The 20,325-nt window shown below is 43.6% G+C and overlaps 1 protein-coding gene across 2 annotated transcripts in view; it reads right to left on the reverse strand.

Annotated features, from left to right (window-relative positions):
* The window catches only part of LOC108935522 (contactin-associated protein-like 2), a 300,803-nt gene that overhangs the window by 25,552 nt on the left and 254,926 nt on the right, over positions 1–20,325 (reverse strand). The window contains exons 17-21 of one of the 2 annotated variants that reach the window (XM_029254781.1): positions 13,492–13,710; positions 11,204–11,233; positions 8,655–8,891; positions 4,547–4,780; positions 3,206–3,339 (exon numbers count right to left, since the gene is read on the reverse strand). In XM_029254781.1, the coding sequence (XP_029110614.1) occupies positions 3,206–3,339; positions 4,547–4,780; positions 8,655–8,891; positions 11,204–11,233; positions 13,492–13,710 (854 nt within the window). The remainder of the gene's footprint in view (positions 1–3,205; positions 3,340–4,546; positions 4,781–8,654; positions 8,892–11,203; positions 11,234–13,491; positions 13,711–20,325) is intronic. The other variant, XM_018754213.2, reaches the window with a different exon arrangement.

The raw sequence follows: 20,325 nt of genomic DNA on the forward strand, positions 1-20,325 counted from the left end.
GACATAGGCCTAGTCAATTAAATGAATTTTTACATTTCTATAAAGCATAAATTGAATTAAAAAAATAGACTACTGCATACCATACACGTACGGTACTTTACTGTGCGTGGTTACCTTAGTAACCACGCACAGCTAGTACTATGCTGGCACACAAGAGGGTGCTGTTGTTGCGTAATTTATCATTTTTCCATCTCAGTTACTGGACCTTGATATTTATTTGTTATTATCGTTGTTTTCGTGCTACCTGTTCCTTTTGCGTGCTCCTTTATATGTGCAGCATCTTTCACTACGGACTAAAACTGGTTCTCATGCTATAGACGATAATCTTTGTCCACCTTCATACTTCCTTTTTAGTTTTCATTTCAACTCCAAATCAATTACTGCACACTTGCGAGATGGTTCTCGTTTTCTTTCGAGGGCACATTTACTACAAGGCATTGTGAATATTGAAAATGGTAGAAAATATGTGAAAAAAAGCCCAACACTAATGTAAGGAGATGTGTTTGCAGGCCAAAACACACAAGAATTTTTCACGTAAATCCGGATTTACGCCATTCGAATTACACTTAAGCAGAGGGGTGTCTGTATATTAAAATGTTTAATACACAATAATATCTAATATTCTGACTACATTAATTAAGCATTCACCACAAATTCATTCTAATATCCAGTAAGCATAACGTGTTTGACCGGGTTTGGCTCCGGTTCGCCGCGACCCCACTCGGGACAAGCGGTTTCTTTAGCCACTTCCTGAAATGAATAATCTCCATAAAATGACTTTTTTTGTGCTTGAAGATACATCGGTTCACTTTCTCATCATCATTGCAAAGGCATCGTTCCTATTGGCACGTCGTACCTAGGATAATAAATGGCCTCACGGTTTTGGAAGGGCCCTGCTGGGAGGATGGCTTGCGTTACCCTCGTGTCGGAGGCGCAGTTTGTTAGCGAGATGTGTCAAAGTGATCAACGCAATCTGTTCATTTCAGATGCTCCCCGGTGAATGTAGACCACCTGCAGTGCGGTCGCTGCGGCCCACTCTAACACCAACCCGGTGCGCCTTCCCCCTCCTCCCTGTCTCTCCTGGTGGTGGGAGGATAATGTGAGACAATGAATATGCTATCTGCTTATTTACCTTTAATTTACTTATGTATTGCGAGAAGAAAAAATTGGCAGCTTTCAAAAAGGGATGCTCCACACGGAACCTCCAGCGCCCCCCCCCCGTTCCCCCGGAGAGTACCGTGCTGCGGCTCCAGCCTCTGCTGGAGGTGGGGTAATTAATCAAGGTGACAAAGGGCTCTGCCGTGTTGGCCGCATTGCACTCAGAAGCAGCACCGCGCCCCCTCCTCGCATGAAGCTCTCTACACATTCTCACATTCTACAGCTGCACATCCATTACATAAAAGTCCTCCGTGCGCCGAAGGAGGAGGGTAAATGCTGAGACGAGACGGTAAATAAGAGGTCCTGTTGCATGCTTGGTACTAAAGGATATTTGCCAGTCAACACAGCTGTCTGAAGGTGTGATACCTGGTGAAATGAGTGGTTGAAACACAAAACAATAATCGGTTTCCCTTCTCCTCAGGGACGTGTGCTCTCCCCACTACACTTCTCCCTGTACACAAATTTACTCCAGGTCTCCTGTCAGTGCAACACCACCCAACCACTTAATTTAATTCTCATTTACTCTTTTGAATCTGTACTACTATTTTCATGCTTGTGTTCATATACTCAGTGAATGTTATTTATTTATTCTGTAATTTGGTGTCAGCTGTTTGTTTGTCTGTAAATACTGGAAACACCTATATGAATGACCTCAAAATTTTACATATTAAATATCGCACATCATCTGAAACCGCTCGTCCGATACGGGGTCGCGGGGAGCCGGAACCTAATCCGGCAACACAGGGCGAAGGGCCGGAGGGGGAGGGGACACACCCAGGACGGGACGCCAGTCCGTCGCAAGGCACCCCAAGCGGGACTTGAACCCCAGACCCACTGGAGAGCAGGACACGGTCCAACCCACTGTGCCATCACACTCCTTCATTAACAAAAAGTATTTCCATAAATTAAACAAAAATAAAGGTGTAAGAATATTCTAATATTTATATATTCAGGACTTTGATGGGGGTGTGGCAGGTTTGCCGGTGCCTGCTATGTGGTGAGTATGGGGTTCGAGCCCTGCATAGTGTGCACTGCCAAGGACTCCCGTCCCATCCACGGTGTGTCCCCTCCCCCTTTGGGCTTGCACCCTGTGTTACCGGGTTAGGCTCTGGTTCACTGCGAACCCTGCTTGGGACAAGCAGGTGTAGCAATTGCAAAAAAAAAAAAAAAAAAAAAAATCATATTTCTGTATTTTCTACATTTTAAAATATATATTTATATTTAATACATAAATACTACACATGCAGTCATTTTGAAGCATTTGTAAAATTGATGCAGTTTCTCTAAGTTTGACTGGTGCCATCATGTGGAGCCCAAGGGACTCAGAGGAAAAAACTGCATTCTTTTATGTGTCTTATCTGCGGTCCCAGAGGATCCCTGCTGCCCATAGGGCTGGAATGAGGTCCCACGGGAGGTGATGATGCCTTTGGTGTGACTGCACTGCGGTCCCCAGTGGCTGGATGCTCGAACCAGGAGCCAAGAGACGGCCAGGAACACCCTGGGGACAAGGCTTGAGCTGAATGTCATGTGGGTGTAGAGATGATCCTAGGTTTCAGTTGGGGCCAAGGTGTGAGGCTGCCTTGCAGCCTCTGCCACCACAGATGGAAGTGAAGTGGGAGACTGGGGGTCTTTTGGGCCCCCGGGATCAGCGGAGACGCCAGGGAGTGGACACTCTGACAAGATGACACAGGGCTCCCTTTGAAAAGGCAGCACTTCCAGGACAACATCTCAGTGCTTGGACCGTAAACCGTTTAGAAGTGCGGACCATAGTAGTGAAGTCTCATCCCAGAAGGAGGGTGTTTGGACACACAGAGCCAGGGAGTCCACCCTGCGATGAGCAGTGCTGGTAGCTCTGAAGGTGAGGACACTTCTTGCTCCAGTAATATTACCCAGCTGTATAAATGAGTAAATAACTGTAAGTAGCTTAACGTTGTAAGTCGCTTTGTAGAAAAGTGCCCGATAAATGAACGGAAGGAAATATAGAAAGGTTTCTCTGTGGATTGTTGACCTAATACTCCTCCTACCCTCTTCCCATAGTGACACCCACCTGTAGCTGAATGTTCCGGTCCACGCGGGTGATGTTGACCGTGTGCGGCTGCCCATTGGCTAGATTGCGTTGGTCCACGTCGATGGTGAACGGCTCCTGCAGTCCACCCAGGTTGTAGCGGATCTGCAGTGTCCCTGTAAGGGAAGGGCAGGGGGTCACCAGGGTCTGGCTCCTTATGTAGAAAATCGGTATAGGTGTCAGTAGAACACATCCATATCAAAACACTGGACAAGCAGAAGTGGCAGCAGTTCTGATGTCTTCAGATAAAACCTAGAATTCAAGGCCCTGCAAAGGCTTTCTAACAATGTATAATATCAGAGCTTCAAAATATCCATAAAAATGCAGAGAGCTCTTGGTGGAAACGGTGCTGCTTTTCTGCTCTGGCACCATTGACTTTGCTGACGCTACACTCCCAGCCCAAGCGACCCCTGATTTAGTACCGAAACACATCTCCTCTAATGAACTGCTTTCCAGAGAAGCCGAGCGAAGCCGAAAACGAGCAAAAACTATTACTCTGAAGAGGCACCAAGCAACGCCAATTTGAAGCAACCTGGAAAAGGTAGATGTGATTTCCGAAAGTTAACATACATATCATCTATCCATGAGCAAACGGCAAAAATAAATTAACAAGTGCGCGCTGCACTGAGGAAAAAAAAGCATAAAACTGCAAATTCCCTACACAATTCTAAGTGAAAAACTTATGATCTCAAACTTTGGTATCCAGTGTGGACCTTTATGACTTTTCAAATTTTTATAATAGCTCGAAGTAATAAATTTAATTGTCATCGGGTATTCTATAACTATTATCTCTACATTTCTAGTGCTCCTTGTTGTGACTGAAGAGCTTTCATTGAGCACAATGAGGGGTCTGTGGGCATCACAGACATATTTTTCTTGCAGCAAAAAGTACAGATGAGAATTTAACTCCTAAAAACTTGGGTTAGTGGATTAGTGGATATTTGTGTAGTAATTATTTTTGGTTAAAAATAAAGTAAGACAGACCTTGAGCTACTATATTATAGCAGTTTCTCAACAGAACTCATGCTCCACCACCCCATATAATAAAAGTGTATCAGCTGGTATTAATAATAATAATAGCAACATACTATTCTTATATTATAATTTTTAATTTGCTGTTCAACACATAGATCCAAAGCTGCTCCTTTTTTTTCAACTGGATATTTTCTGAATCGCTCTATATTGAAGTAAGTGAAATTAAGAACTTTTATTAAGGGTACAGGAAGACTTATACTGGGAAAGGAACCAAGTCCCTATCCTTAAGCACTGCATGGTACCTGTTGCCCTGTACCACCAGTATTACCCTTCTGCAGCCAGTCTCACCATTGTGGCGCAGCACTACAGCCATGTAGTCCTGGGTCCTGGAGCTGATGTAGACCAGGATGCTGGGTGCGCTGGAGGTGCTGAAGCTGAAGGCCAAGTCCTCCCGTGTCAGGTTGCCCTCTGGAGCCACATTGCGGGAAAGGCCCTTTGTGTCTTTGGATGCCACTGCTGCTGTGTTCTCCGGCATAAAGTTGTACTTGACCAGAGTTCCAGCCTCAAAGAAACCACCGACATCTGGAAAGGAAATGAGACACAGACAGGAGTTGTGGTAGATTTCAAAGCAAGAACCGGGAACCGAGTCACTCAAATGTGGCCACTGTGCTATTTTGTTTTACATTCAGTACCTATTTCTATGTATCTGTACATTTGCATTTCCACACACACAATGGCTGAAACCGCTTGTCCCAAGCGGGGTCGCGGCAAGCCGGAGCCTCATCCGGCAACACAGGGCGCAGGGATGGAGGGGGAGGGGACACACCCAGGATGGGATTCCAGTCCATCGCAAGTTACCCAGAGGAGGACTCGAACCCCAGACCCACCAGAGAGCAGGACCTGGCCAAACCCGCCTTGATCCCGCTCAGGGCAAGCGGTTGTTGACGATGGATGGTTACTAAGCTTTGTAGGAAGTTCATTAATTAAGAACATTATTTTTGGAAGCATTCTCACTTTACACTTTTTTTCCCCAACCAAGTACCTAAAACTTTTCCACAGTACTGTAAATGCAAATGTAAATGTAATAAACTTGGTTTTGTTTCCTTCACCAAATGCTGTAGCTGCTAGATAACAGCATAACCCCACTGTTCTAGACTGACACAACAGCGCATACCGCCATTATTTCAGTCTGGTTAACTCAGTGCAAAGCAGCTGATGGTCAGTGAATGAAACGAAACGTCATATAATCATTACTTATTTTTTATCGGGCGAAGCAGAATTAGCATCGTACATCCAAGTCTTGGAGATTAACAAGTGCAGTTTCATCAGCAACGGCCCTTATCAGTCTGCAGCCAGTCCCTTTTTAATCCTTGTCTCTTTGACAAATGATAAATATCACTAAGATATACACTGAAGCATTAGAAGCACTCCGGCACAGTGAACTGAGACAGAAGCACACAGAAAGACCCCGTAAAAGTTTATACTGGGAAATATTGCCAACATCAGCAACAGAGTTAACTCAGTTACTAAATATTAACAGGATGGGTGCTAAATTAATGCATTAAACTTGTCATGTTTTGTAATTAAATAGACAAAACACTGATTTCTCTTCTGGTGAGCTGAAAGTAATAAGGTTAGGAGACGAGGGAAGGATGCTAACTCTGAGTAGGTCATAAAATGTGGTGGGCGCTTCCAAACTGCTCCAGAAAATCTGGGTCTCTTTTGAGGTGGCAATATATGGGTGAAATTACCATCTTTGTGTGACAACTGGGGCGAAAGAGGCAGAATCGTGGGAAATCAGGGTAGCAAATGATGTAAAACTGACAAAAGAGGAACATTCCATTTACATTATTAACACTTGTATAAGATAATTTGCATATAAGTAGTGGAACTTCCAGTATCCAGTAATGACTGTCTGCATGCATACGGTCATGTTATTCCAGAGATTTCAGTGTTTAATGGATTTGCCGTAAAAGCGACTACACTTTTTCTTATATTTCACCAAACACACACACACACACATTTTCAGAACCGCTTGTCCCATACGGGGTCACGGGGAGCCGGAGCCTACCCGGGAACACAGGGGCGTAAGGCCAGAGGGGGAGGGAACACACCCAGGACGGGACGCCAGTCCGTCGCAAGGCACCCCAAGGGGGACTCGAACCCCAGACCCACCGGACAGCAGGACTGTGGGCCAACCCACTGCGCCACCGCACCCCCCTATTTTCACCAAACAATAATAATAATAAGAATAATAATAATAATAATCTGGAAAGTCACAGTGGTTGGGATTTGTAGACCACATGCAGCCTATACCATAAGCACAGAGTGGAAGGGTAGGGTACACCATGGATGGGATGTGGATGGCAGGGGAAGCAGGCACTGATTCACTCACACCACACTACTGGAAAATTGGAGTCACTAGTTCATGTGAAACACATTTCTTTGAACTGTTGGGGAAACTGGAGCACCTGGAGCATAGGGAAAACACAAACTCCATCCAGACTGAATCGTGTTCAAACCCACATTTGAACTGACAGCCAAAGAGCGGTGAGGCACCAGTGCTGCCCACTAAGTTCTTAAAATAAACCACCAGACATGGCTCTTGTTTCAGACATTGTAGTACAGTCTGCTCTTTGTCGCTACATGGCCGGATTTTTCCTTCAGGCCATATAGGCAGAGCTGGGACTTAGCGGCGGCTGGAAGTTACACTTTACAATCACCTGACCAGGACGGCACACTGCCCTGATGAGTGATACAGTAAAAAACACACCAAGAAGGCACAGGAAAAGAAATTCAGCAACAGTTTAGAAAGGAGAGCAGTCAACGTCTCTGACCTGAAAGCAAGAAACACATGAAAATACAAGCTAAGCTCAAATCATGCAAGTAAACATGCATAAAAAATTAAAAACTGACATAACAGGGAAGCATAAAATGGAAAAACTGGCTTGTTAAAGACTGGGGGCTAAAATACATGTGCTTGCATCATGTGAACACTTAACATAAACCAAATTAGAATGAAGAGGCCCTGTGATGTCTAGGCTACTGCCAAAATATTTAGTCAACTTGTGATGCACTTGGCTGTGTCATTTTATCCATCGCTCCCTGGTAGATTTGTACAATGGGTTGTGGAAGAAGTTCGTTAGAAGCTAATAGTCAATACAACAAACAGATACACATGTGCATATCATTCATTTTCTTGGAAATGAAATAAAGGCAACAGAACACAAAACTTTATAGAGAAGAATGTCTCCATGAGTTTACTACATATTTCATTATTTCTATAATATTGTATATTTAATTTATCACTTACTTCACCTTGGGGTAGTCAAATTAATCTGGTGTAATATTATGATTTATATACCATATTTACATAACCCACATTAGATTTTTACACTAAGGTATTTACAGCGATTTACCCGTTTATACAGCCGGATAGTCTGACTTTATCCATTCACAGTAAGTACCTTGTCAAGGGCATTACAGGACAAGTGGGATTCGAACCTGGCTCTCTGCATGGAAACAGCTCTAAACGCTGAGACACCTGCTGCCCTAGATGTAACAATAACAAATACAGGCATCTCTTGACGTACAAACTCCCTTTTTCCAAAATTTGGTGTAACGGCTCTTGGCTTTCGAAAGCAAAATTTCAATATCCGGAACAAAAAAAAAATTAATAAAGCAACATTTAGCCGAAGGCTGTCGAAAAAATTTTTTGAAACGCATGTGAAGCACTGTAGTTGGCACAATCAGCTATTTTCTATTACTTTTCTGTCTCATGATTTCTTTGCTTCCATGCGGTGCAGTGGCAGTGTAAGAATGACTGCCAAGCCTCCCCCCTCCTCCACCCACCACAACTCACAGTAAGCTGTTCTTCTCTGCACTCGTGAGTACAATAACAGTTCATTGCAGTACATTTTCCTGTTTGTCTATTTTAAATTATCTGCACCTCTTTTTTTTTTGCTTCCTTTTTTCAATTTCATCAGTGAATTTTCGTTGCTGTCTGCTGGATATAAGAAAAACACAATTAGTTTCCAAAATGTACTGCCAACAAACATACCCATCAATTAAATCATTAAGTACTTATAATCATGAAGCGATTCACATTTCTGCATCCAGACCTCTCCATCTGTCGATATTACGCACTTCTGTATTGTTCCCTGAGATGTACGTTGCTTTGGACAAAAGTGTCGGCTAAATAAATAAATGTAAATGTGTTTTATATCATGCTGAAATCAGTCGATAGTTATGCAGAAGTTTTCTAGTGTTTTAATGATATTTGGGAAAATTAGTTTTGGGTTTTCAGATGGGCTGGGAACGCATTATTAGAAGCTTTCCGTACCGGCAATTGAGGTATCCGCACCATTTTCAGGAACGGATTCATTTCATAGATCAAGGGAGTGATGTACTTTTAAAGTGCAACTGAAAAACAAGGTTACCTTTTAACAAGGCCCACCTTTTGTACAGAAGGTCCCATCATAGGCAGTGGAGGTGCAGTCACACGAGTAGCCGTTGTATTTCTCAATGCACTTCCCTCCATTTCGGCAGTACATTCCGTAGCTGGTGCAGTGCCCCGAGCAGCCGGGCTTCACCCCGGGCGTAACCTTAGCTCTTTCTTCCAGGTCCAGGGTCACGCCGTTCATCTTCAGGGAACGGATGCAGCCAAGGAAGCCCTTCTGTCCTCCTGCAGCGCCTTCATGGTGGATTTAATGAGAGTGAGTGCTTTCTGGAAATGATAATGGGAATACCTACCCGTACTATGATGGATTGCTGTCAGGAAAATGGCCATTTTAATGTAATCATCATTACAAAAGCTGCTATTCTTTTTTTCTTTATATCTATATACACATGGGCGTGATTTATTCTGTATCGCTGCAGCTTGTAGGTGTCCCTGTAAATGTGAAATGAAGTGCCTGACAGTACAGTAAATTTTAAGAGCGGGTCAAATTTTGAGCTCATAATTGGTGTAAAAACAGTGCCAATGCAATTTTCTTAAAAGAAAACAAGAATAAAAGAGAGGGGAAAAAAAAAGGTAAAATGCTGTTGCATACAGTTTTAAGGCTATTGCTAGAAACCTGGAATTATTCACAAAACATAATCCTAGTTCCAGATAACTGAAGCGGAGAGCCCGATTTCTTTGCATTTTTTTTTTTTTGCTGTTTATCTACATTAAGAAAATAAACCCATTCAGAATGCTTTATTTAGCAACTGCAAAGTTAAATAATTTGGGCAAATGGTCTGAAGTTCAACTTAAGTCCATTAGGGCAAATGGAAGCAAAGGTGGACTGCAGCATATATACATATTTTTACGCAAAAAGCAGAATCTAAAAAGTTTCATTACACTGGTGTCACTACCTTAACTGCTGCAGGGTACTAAATACATTAAATTTATCTATTCTCAACCAAATTCTTGGGTGCAGATAAACCAATTAACTTCATGCATACAAAGTGTCTCATTCAATAACACAGATTAACGGCAGAGAAGTGCTGCTTCCAAATAGTCTGGATCAAAATGGACAGTTATGAGTTTTTCTCAGATGACGTCCTCTGCCGCAGTTTGACATTATGGGAGTAATTTTAAAGGACAAATGGGAACTGCCGATTTCAGTGAGCAAAAGAGAATATTACCACTAATCCGTACTGATGTTTTTTAAAAAAAGACACAGCAGCCATTTACAAACATGAAAAACATAAAATATAATGGGGAAGCAGAAAAAAAAAAAAATAAAAATTGCAAGTGAAGGTCTGACAGTCTAAAGAAATAAAATCTTCTGAGTTGCAGCCGGATATAAAAATAAGCAGACTTTAAAAACACATTTTAAGAGGCCGGGCTTACACTTATTTAAATGGGATGCAAAACAGCGAAGCTGTTCAAGAAATCATATCAAATGCAGACATTCATAAAAACTCCATTAGCGTTTACTTTGTAGTTTAGTTTTAATCGCTAAGGTTTTTCATTGTGTTCCAGTATGTGACCCCTAAGCCAGTGATCTTGGCGGCTTTTAAAGGCAATTAAACGCAGGCTTGCAGAAATACAGTTTTGAGCATTTGGCAAAATGTTTCATCAGCAGCAAATAGACCGCAGTAAAGTCAGTGTGCTGTTGGAGCGTTGATATTCGCCGCACAAGGACACACACGCAGTGCCGAGATAATTAATGTAATCATGAAAGCTGCTAAAGTAACTAATTAGCGTCCATGACATGGCTGCTGAAAGGACGCTTCTCCAGAAAGCGAGCGAGGTGAGCTCAACTTTTCTCCACGCGTGGAAGTGCCAGACAGACAAAGTTAGCAGAAGCAGAACTGTGAAAACTTTTGACTTTTGGAAATATTTCCAGGGCTTGTTATGCTGGTTGTTATGCATTATGCAGCTGAGAAAATACACACTGCTTATAGCGCTCCTCCCTATCAAACAGGTACGCGGGTGCCTTGCCACCCAGAAAAAATTAACTGCAAACTACGTGCCCTAAGTGTACTTCACGTTTCAAATAAAACTGAAAAGATTTCTACGCTAGGAAGATTCTGTAACTTTTCTTGTTTTAAATTACTGAGCCGAGAAAGGATTGTAAAGTATTTTCCCACTAATTCCCAAAGACAAAGAAAATGCAGCCGTTATATCCTCCTTAAGTTTACTCATTCATCGGACAACTTCCTACGACGTAACGGAAACCGTCGTTACTTGCAACAGTTTACCCGTTTATACAGCAGTATATTTTACTGTGTAAATTCAGGGTAAATGCACTCGTCAAGGGTACTACAGCAGGAGCAAGAATTTAAACCTGGGTCCTTTACTTCTGAGCCCATGACGTTAACCACCCTGCCACCTGCTGTCCCTTTTAGACTGCATGACGCTTTCTCGTTTTCTCACTCATTAACTGCAAAATTAAGGTCTCTCATTTTGAACCAGGAGAGAAATAAATGTCCACAGTCATGTCAGTCAAGGACTGTTAAGGTCACGAAGGTGAAGGTGAAGTGTTTAGTGCTGTATTACACACAAAGGTTACCTACTGTCCAGACAGGCCCAGGATCCTGGCTTCCCTGCGAAGTCCCATTTCAACACATACAGTCACAGACGCGTGTTGAAATGAAGAGCAGACAGCGAAATGACGCGAGTAACCAATGGAAATAAGGAAACACAAGACGTAAATTAAACAGAATAACACGGTGTAGGCAATGCAAACTCAAATTAACATAAACTGAAAAGCAATGGCAACAAAAAATAACGGCAAGATAAAATAATGTACTAATAAATTATGAGTTATAGTTATGTAACAAAAAAAATCACATATCAAGCAGAGGGAATGAAAATGTTGTACTCCTTCTAAGTGCTCTGGTGAGATATGCTTTGGTTGCTAGTTTGAATCTCACTAACTGCTGTAGTACCCTTGAGCAAGGTACTTACCCTAAATTGCTCCAGTAAAAACGAGCCCGCTGTATTAATGGGTAAATAGTTGGAGGCAACTTGAAATTGTGTGTCACTTTGGAGAGAAATGTCAGCTGAATGAATAAATATGAACGTAAAGGGCTAGGCAGATAAGATCCGTGTGGTTCAATGGGATAACTCAGCTTTCCCTCAGCATCACAGAATAACGTTAAAGTCTATAGCTTGGCCTTCAAAAGAGAATTCTAAGGATGTGAAACAGTGGTAGGATCAGTGAAGAGCTTGTTGAAGTTATATTGGGCTAGTCTAAACCTTTAGCGCTATTATTTTAAAGCAAAGCACATGATCTGGAGAATAAATTTAGGAAAAAAATTAAATTATAGACATTGCAGTTTTAATACGTGGATGTTTGTATTGTTTTTCTTAGAAAAGAAATATAAGAACAAATGTTTCTGTATATATAATGTATCTTATAATTCAAGTATGATTGCAGTATTACGGTATATACTGTACTATATTAACGGACGTTTTCTGAAATGAAACCTTAAGGGCTGCAGGTGACATAGATTAAAATTTCTCCTGACTTTACTAGAAAATCAAGTTAAATCCAGATACTGTTTCAAGCTCTTTTTATATTAATTCCGGTAAAAAAAATTTCTGGATGCTTGGACTGAAGTCTATAGATTCCTAACATGCTTCTAAGTAAATTGCTGAAAAGCAGGAGTTTAAAAATGAAATAGCTCCATGGGCATCTAAAAAATGTTTTAGTCAGATAATGTTTGAACATGATAGAAGCTCTAAAACTTTCAAATGCAACAAGACATGAACATTTGCTTCAGATCATTTATCACATATGTTAAGTCACTTATTACAGAAAAAATCAAAAACATGATTTTCACAAATATGTGTATAAACAACATACTGTAATTTATATTATTTACAACAGCAGACTTCTCGGTTGCCCCCATATTCATACAGTATGATATACGCAATAAAGGTAAATTTGAGTCTCAAAAAGTTACCCCATTATATCGTACATTACGTGGGTTTACACGAAAGCATGAGCTCTTTGATAGGGTAGTCTTATCCATTACTGTAAATTCATTTTGAAAATCATACTCATTTCAGAACTAGATGTACTTTGCAAACCTAATGTCAAAAAAAATTACAAAACAATTACAGCTTACTTCCGGAGTCACCAAACTCAATTTAAATTTCAAATACTTACGAGGCCTACAGATAATTGGAGTTGCGGCCATGTAATTACTAAAGTGCTGCACTTACAAGTATAATTTTATATTAAGTTTATTAGGGTACCAGATGTCAATTAGCAAAGCTTGGAGTAAATGTAACGATGGCTGACTTTGAATAATGCACCTGTTTATGCTGTTCCTGCCCTTTTGGTTTTTCCAGTTCTCTCCTGATCCTCTTGGACCGGCATTGCTGTGGTTCTCACCCTTGGCAGCCAGCAGTCATTTCACACTCCACAGGTCTTGTGAACCTTGTCAGATGTGTTTTACTGCTGGGAGGCTCGAAGTCATAATTGGATAATGACTCACACAAGGGTCGAACCCTGCACACGTGCCCTGTACATACTGCCCAGAACATTCCTTACACCGGCCACTTCAGTGGCAATCCGCCCTACCTGAGTTAGAACTCATTTATTTATTAATTCTTTCAGCTAACACTTTCTCCAAAACGACTTACAATGTCAAGTTTGTACAAGAAGCTACTCACAATTATTTGTATAGCTGGGGAGTTTTTACTGTATTGATTCTGTACCTTGGTTACGGGTGCTATAGTGGGAGGTGGAGTTTGAACCTGGGTCCTTTGAGTGCATGGTGGTACTTCCAACCATTGTGTGTGTGTGTGTGTGTGTGTGTGTGTACAAACACAGAATTCACTATAGTCTTACCCACATAGAGCTGACTGTACAGCTCCAGGCGGGTGTGTCCCTGGGAAGGCGCCGGCCGCACCTCCCTGTACTGCTGGTCCAGCTGCAGGACGGCTTCCTTCACGTTTCTCTCGGCGCTGACCCGGTGCCACTGGTCGTCGTTGAGTGGCGCGAGCGAGCGGACCGCTAGTTCCACCGGCCCGTTACCCACATCGAAGGAAAAGGACACCACAGTGGGGGCTGCGGGTGGAAACACGCTGTTAGCCAGTGAAATCCTTGAACAGCCCATGCACATTATCACATGTCTATAGTGCCAGTGAGCACAAAAGTGCTTCTACGCGGCAGTTCTTCTGACATTCTACCATCTGAAAAACTGCAAAACCATTAAAAAAAAAAAAAATTATATATCCATCCATCCATCCATCTTCCTCCGCTTTTATCCGGGGCCGGGTCGCGGGGGCAGCAGTCCGAGCAGAGTCCTCCAGACTTCCCTCTCCCCGCACACCTCCTCCAGTTCCTCTGGGGGAACCCCAAGGCGTTCCCAGGCCAGCCGGGAGACATAGTCTCTCCAACGTGTCCTGGGTCTGCCCCGAGGCCTCCTCCCAGTGGGACAAGCCCGGAGCACCTCCCCAGGGAGGCGTCCAGGAGGCATCCGGAACAGATGCCCGAGCCACCTCAACTGGCTCCTCTCGATGCGGAGGAGCAGCGGCTCTACTCCGAGCTCCTCCCGGGTGACTGAGCTCCTCACCCTATCCCTAAGGGTGCGCCCAGCCACTCTGCGGAGGAAACTCATTTCTGCCGCGTGTATCCGCGATCTCATTCTTTCGGTCGTGATCCAGAGTTCATGACCATAGGTGAGGGTAGGAACGTAGATTGACCGGTAAATTGAGAGCTTCGCCTTACGACTCAGCTCCCTCTTCACCACAACAGACCGGTACAATGACCGCATTACTGCGGACGGCGCACCGATCCGTCCGTCAACCTGCCGCTCCATTTTTCCCTCACTCGTGAACAAGACCCCGAGATACTTAAACTCCTCCACTTGAGGGAGCAACTCCCCCCTAACCCGGAGGGGGCAATCCACCTTTTTCCGACTGAGAACCATGGCCTCGGATTTGGAGGTGCTGATTCTCATCCCTGCCGCTTCGCACTCGGCTGCAAACCTCCCCAGTGCACGCTGCAAGTCTTGACTTGATGAAGCCAACAGGACCACATCGTCCGCAAAAAGCAGAGACGAGATCTCGCGGCCACCAAAACAGACACTCTCCGTTCCTTGACTGCGCCTAGAAATTCTGTCCATAAAGATAATGAACAGAATCGGTGACAAAGGGCAGCCCTGGCGGAGTCCAACATGCACCGGGAACAGGTCTGCAATTATATATACACACACACACATTTTCAGAACCGCTTGTCCCTTACGGGGTCACGGGGAACCGGAGCCTACCCGGTAACACAGGGCGTAAGGCCGGAGGGGGAATGGGACACACCCAGGACGGGACGCCAGTCCGCCACAAGGCACCCCAAGCGGGACTTGAACCCCAGACCCACCGGAGAGCAGGACTGCGGTCCAACCCACTGCGCCACCGCACCCCCTCAATTATATATATATATATATATATATATATATATATATATTACTTTATAATTTCAAATGTTCTTTTGTGCTTTTTGTAATGTGATATTCTTTCATTCCCCTCCTCCAGTCCAATGGAAAATTAACACTGAAATCAGTGTTTTAACAAACACTTTTCTTACAGAAAATTAGGATCAATAAATATTAATAATAAATTATAAATATTAGTAATATGAGTTAAAGCTGTTATTATCATTAATTATTAATTGATTACTTAGCCGGAATTGTGATCCAAAGCAATTTTGTGGATTTTTACAACAGGGTATTTCACTAAAACAATTCAGGGTAAGTAACCTGCTGAAGGGAACCACAGCAGCAAAGTGGGACTTGAACTGGAACCTAGAGATTATTAATTTTATTATTTTGCTGCTCCTGGCTGTGTAATGAATACACATGGAACCCTCCTGACAGCTTTACAGATTGTCATACTTGTCATAAATCACTTCCCTCTTTACCATAATGTAAGAAAAATAGCCACATCTTCCCAAACAAAATTATACTGTGCTGATTAGTTATACGATCTTCCTTCAGAATGCGCGCTGCGGAAAATTCAAATGTATCATAATACCCAAATAGTCTCCTGCTAATGATTCCCTGATTTAGTATTCATCTTCATCTGTGGGACTGCATGAGATATCTCCCTCAGGAGAGGGTACTTGCGGCAGATCAGGCGATTCTCGCCTTAGAAGTAGACTGCACAAGGTGCCACTTGTTTTGGTTGTCATTTCCAGCCTCGGGGCGCTCTATCCCAGTAAAGTGGATTCCCCCGGGGCTTTTTGCTTCTGGATGGATGTTGCGTGTAGAAAGGAGTTCAGACTTCAGCTTACGTCTTTATGCAGATTTGGGAATTTCTATTGAACAGCCAGCTTGTCTGTGCCAGTAAGATATCTATTAAGAGTATGTCTTGACACGGGGATGCTTTTTGGTCCCATCAATTAAATTAATAACTGCACCCTCTCTTGAACTGAGAAGGGGACATATGTACTTGTGGGAGGGGTGTGGGTGGAAAGGAGAGCCAACGAAAGGCTCACACACCTCAAAGCAAAGGGAAGGATCACTGCGGAAGAACATATCAATGGCAGCACCGTGTTTCATCGACCTTCATTTATGACTTTAGAATCTGTTCTGCTGAGGACACATCAGGTCTTCTGCTGAGGACACGTCAGCTCTCACCAGATGAAGCTGCCGCCAGCTACAGCCCCCGGTCACTTACATATCCAGGTAATCGGAGACACAGTGCCTGCGGGAGCGCTCAACCACCTTCCGGGAGCAAAGCCTCGGGGGGTGCTTCCGCAACGCAGAAGGAGAGGACTCTCCTGGGAGGCTCACAAATGCCCACATTATTCCCTCCCAACGATACCTGCTAATGTAGAGCTCCTCCAGCTCCATCCTTCTTCTTTACTGTTGACCCAGGGCTCCCTGTTGCTTTCAATTATCCGCATGGGTGACCAGTTGGCTGCTGCAGTGGATGCCAGTCCGAGACGACCTCTGCAGCGCTACGGGGGCTGCCGTCATGATGGTATGGTGGCTTGGGTGGATGAAATGACATCCCGATTCAACCGGTCGGCCAGACTTTGCAGTGCATGTGAACTCCTATTATCTTAATTTCAGGACAAAAAACATTGAAGGGCAGGTGGCTGCGGCAGGAACGGGGGCACAGCTCTCTCACTCATGGAAGTGGAGCTGGGTGCCGATCTGTGGGACCGGGGGAGCGTCCTGCCAATCATGCCACCACCTGCTTGAACAGATGTTGTGCCGGGGGGAGGTGCAATGTGCTCTTTTCTGTCCACCCGCTCTCCGAGGGCCTCTGCCTGTGGCAACCCTGATCAATCACTGCGGAGGTTGCGTGCCCTGCCTCGGCAGCGGCTGTGACGGAGCATCTGCCCCCAGTCCGTACCCCGAGCCCGGAGCACGGCGCTGGAAATGAAGAGCGAGCACTCAGGTGAGCTCAAGTCACAGTGGTGAGTGGAAAAATGTCATCCTCTCTTTCCCACCGGGAGGCGACGTTGCAGAAAGAAAGGAGAAGTTTGGGACGATGTGCGAAGGACGTGTGTCTGCTTCTCGACCTGCTGATCCCTATAATTGTTTTTGCTTTACTTTGCTAAAGATCCCCACCACATGCCAATGGCTTTTACATAGAATCTCTGAGTCGTGGACGGCTTTCTGCTTCACTGCCCTGAGACATTCTGGGAACACCAGTCACATTCTGACATGGGTGAACGAAAAATGTTGGATCATTCCATGACCTTCTTTCAAACGCATAAAACAAATAACAGTCATTTAAACAGGCTCAGGGACATTCCAGAAAATGTGTAATAAAACCATAAAAGACAATAAAATTACTAGAATTTACAGTGTACATTATGTGATGTGTTTGCCTGGGGCTCATTAAATCAAAATTTAACGAACAGCTCTCACATAATGGAACAAATCCAAGTATTGTTTTTTCTCATTTTCTACAGCAAGACAAGTTAAAAAAGAAAAGAAAGCTCAAGGACTGACACAATGGTTAAAGCCACTTCCATTTGGTCCTAAATGATGTCACTTTTTGCATTATTTCGGTGTGATTTAAAAATATTCTGTACATTTTGTGTTCTCCCTGTATTGGACTATTTGATTCAGGTTTAGCTGTGACCATGAGGAAGGCCATAAATTACCCATGTGTTTTTCACCTGTCTCCTTATCCCCTTATTCAGTTGATGCCCATTGGGAAAATCCATCTATTCTATGGGTTAAATAGTTTAATAATAAAGGTGTTAATGAAAAAATGACCTGCGGGTGGTGTGCATTGTCCGTCAGAAATAATGATCCACAGATTAGATCATCCCCCAAGGGTGCAATATCGTTTTAAAGGTAGGGCTAAAGCTCCTTTGTTTGGCGCGGTATTCGACAAGGTGCAGTCACTTTCAGTCAAGTGGAAAGAAGCTCTACGTGCCTGAATAGACCCAATTGCAAATCGGGATGAAACTAATTTAAGATTCATTTGAACGAATGCACGCTTCAGTCCACCAAGTCAAACATACTGAGCGCAAGAAATAAACACTTAACAGAAAAATAATCAGGGGTCTTCTATTTCAGGGACGGGAGGATCACGGCAATCTGGTCTCTGGCACGTCTCTCCGGTTACTAAATAAACCCCATATCACTTCTAAGGTAAACAATTGCCCGCACGGCCATCTGGGAACAGCATCGGTTATGCTAAACGAGAGAACAATAGCTCTCCATAAATCAGAGCACGATTACATTACACATCAGTTATTCATAAAAAAGAAAGGGATGGGAAATTGTACAGGGTATTTGTTGTTATGCACCATAAACCAAGATGGATTAGCTACAGGTTCCATTTTTTTTTCCCCCTTCTTGTGCAAATGAAAATAAAACAGTGCAATTGCTTCCCCCAAAACAAAGTACCAGTGTCCGATTACCACCCGGGGCTTGCGAGGAGGAGATCCATGCGGGAGCCCACCTTGGGTCTTTGCGTGTCACCTCTTCATTAGAGAAGCAGTCAGGCACCGAAGAAGGACGGAGACTCTCCGTATTTGTGACCAAACAGACATCGGCATGCTCTGCGGCATACGGCATTGGGCAGGCGGTAGGACCTCCCAAAATATCACAAAAATATGATAACAAAAAGCAAAAAAGAAAGAGATGTAAGAGGCTAATGCAAACAAACAAATACAAAAAAAGATCTGAGTGAGAGAAGCTTGCTGGATTGCCAGATCTCTTGTATCCCATTGGAGCCTTACCCCTGTGGGCTGAAATACAAATGATGAAACTCTGAGCTGATTAGAAAATTGGAGCGCGTCAAGTTTTCTTTAACTTAAAAAAAAAAAAAAAAACGACATGTGCAAAGTCGCCCACTCACGGTTGACACAAGCAGAATTTTCCTCTTTTTACGAAAACGTCTCAGACAGAAGTGAATTCGAAAAAACGGGGCAGAGCGTTCACGGAAATTAAGCAACATCGTCCAGAGTGAACCGAATAAACACTCCTGAGGCTGACACCGCTGGCTGGGCAACTGTTGAACAAACACAGAGGTGCACCACTTCAATAAATCGTTCTACAAAAAGAATTAAAGCTCTGAATCCGGTGTAAATATTCTGCGGCGGCTTCACGGCCCGTATAAAACAGATCCCTCGGCGAGGCGCGGCGGTGGAGTCAAAGAGCACACGCTGCGGGGGCAAAGACAGCTTGACATGCATCACGTCTCCCGCTAGCGTGTGGCCCTCATTCGGCAGGCCACAGGGAACGTCTGCACCGTGGGACAGCGCTGTCACTGGCCCTTCTGCGGCCCTGCCGTGACCAGAAGAGGGCACCGGTGTTACTTCACCGGTACAATACCGCAGCTGCTCATGAGCATACAGTATTAACACTGAAGGCTGTTTAATGTTATGTTTAATGCTAACCTAAAAACCCTAACAGCATTACTATGCCAATTTCCTACTCTTGTAAAACTACACTGAAACAAATGATGATGTACTCACGCAGCGATTAATTTAGAAACGAACACTCTTTAGTGTTTTTTAATTGTATGAGTAAAATGGCAAAAAAAAAAAAGTAAAGAAAATGGCAAAATGTCAATACATACGTGCAATTGCATGTGTAGGTTTGAACCCAAATCAGCCTGTGTGGAGTTTGAATGTTCTCTATGTGTCTGTGTGGATTTACTCTGGGTGCTCTGGTTTCCCCCCAGTCCAAAAACATTTGCTTCATGTGAATTGGATGCTCCAAACTGCTCATAGTGGTGATTTTATCGAAATGTTTAATTAAACAGAAATCAAACTGTTGGCAGAGCCGATTGTGGATAAGAACAGTAAGGCGAAACTTGTCCCTCGATGGACCCGTACTGCAAACTCTTAACTTAATACTAACTCCCTGCCAACCTCTTTAGTAGTTTATCGAGTTATTTCATGCCCTGACTGGATTTCGCCAGATTTGATTTCACGTACTAACGCAAGAAAAAAAAAGAGGCTGAAATGAAGAGAAAAGATTAAGGCTCCTGTGGAAATCGATGAAAGATACAGAAGAGAAACGGGAGAAAGCCGGGGAGGTTCAATTTCACGACCTACACCGGCGGCTCTGCGGACGCTGCTGACCTGAATTCATTCCTAATCTTATAGAGGCCTGGGGCCAGCGTGGGATTATTAATCTTTTCAGGAAGGATTTATACAGAAAGTAAATATGGGGCTCTAAGAATGAGCCAAGACTTAGTGTATGTGAGA

This window comes from Scleropages formosus, chromosome 9 (genome assembly GCF_900964775.1).
Source record: "Scleropages formosus chromosome 9, fSclFor1.1, whole genome shotgun sequence".
In the NCBI taxonomy this organism is placed as follows: domain Eukaryota; kingdom Metazoa; phylum Chordata; class Actinopteri; order Osteoglossiformes; family Osteoglossidae; genus Scleropages; species Scleropages formosus.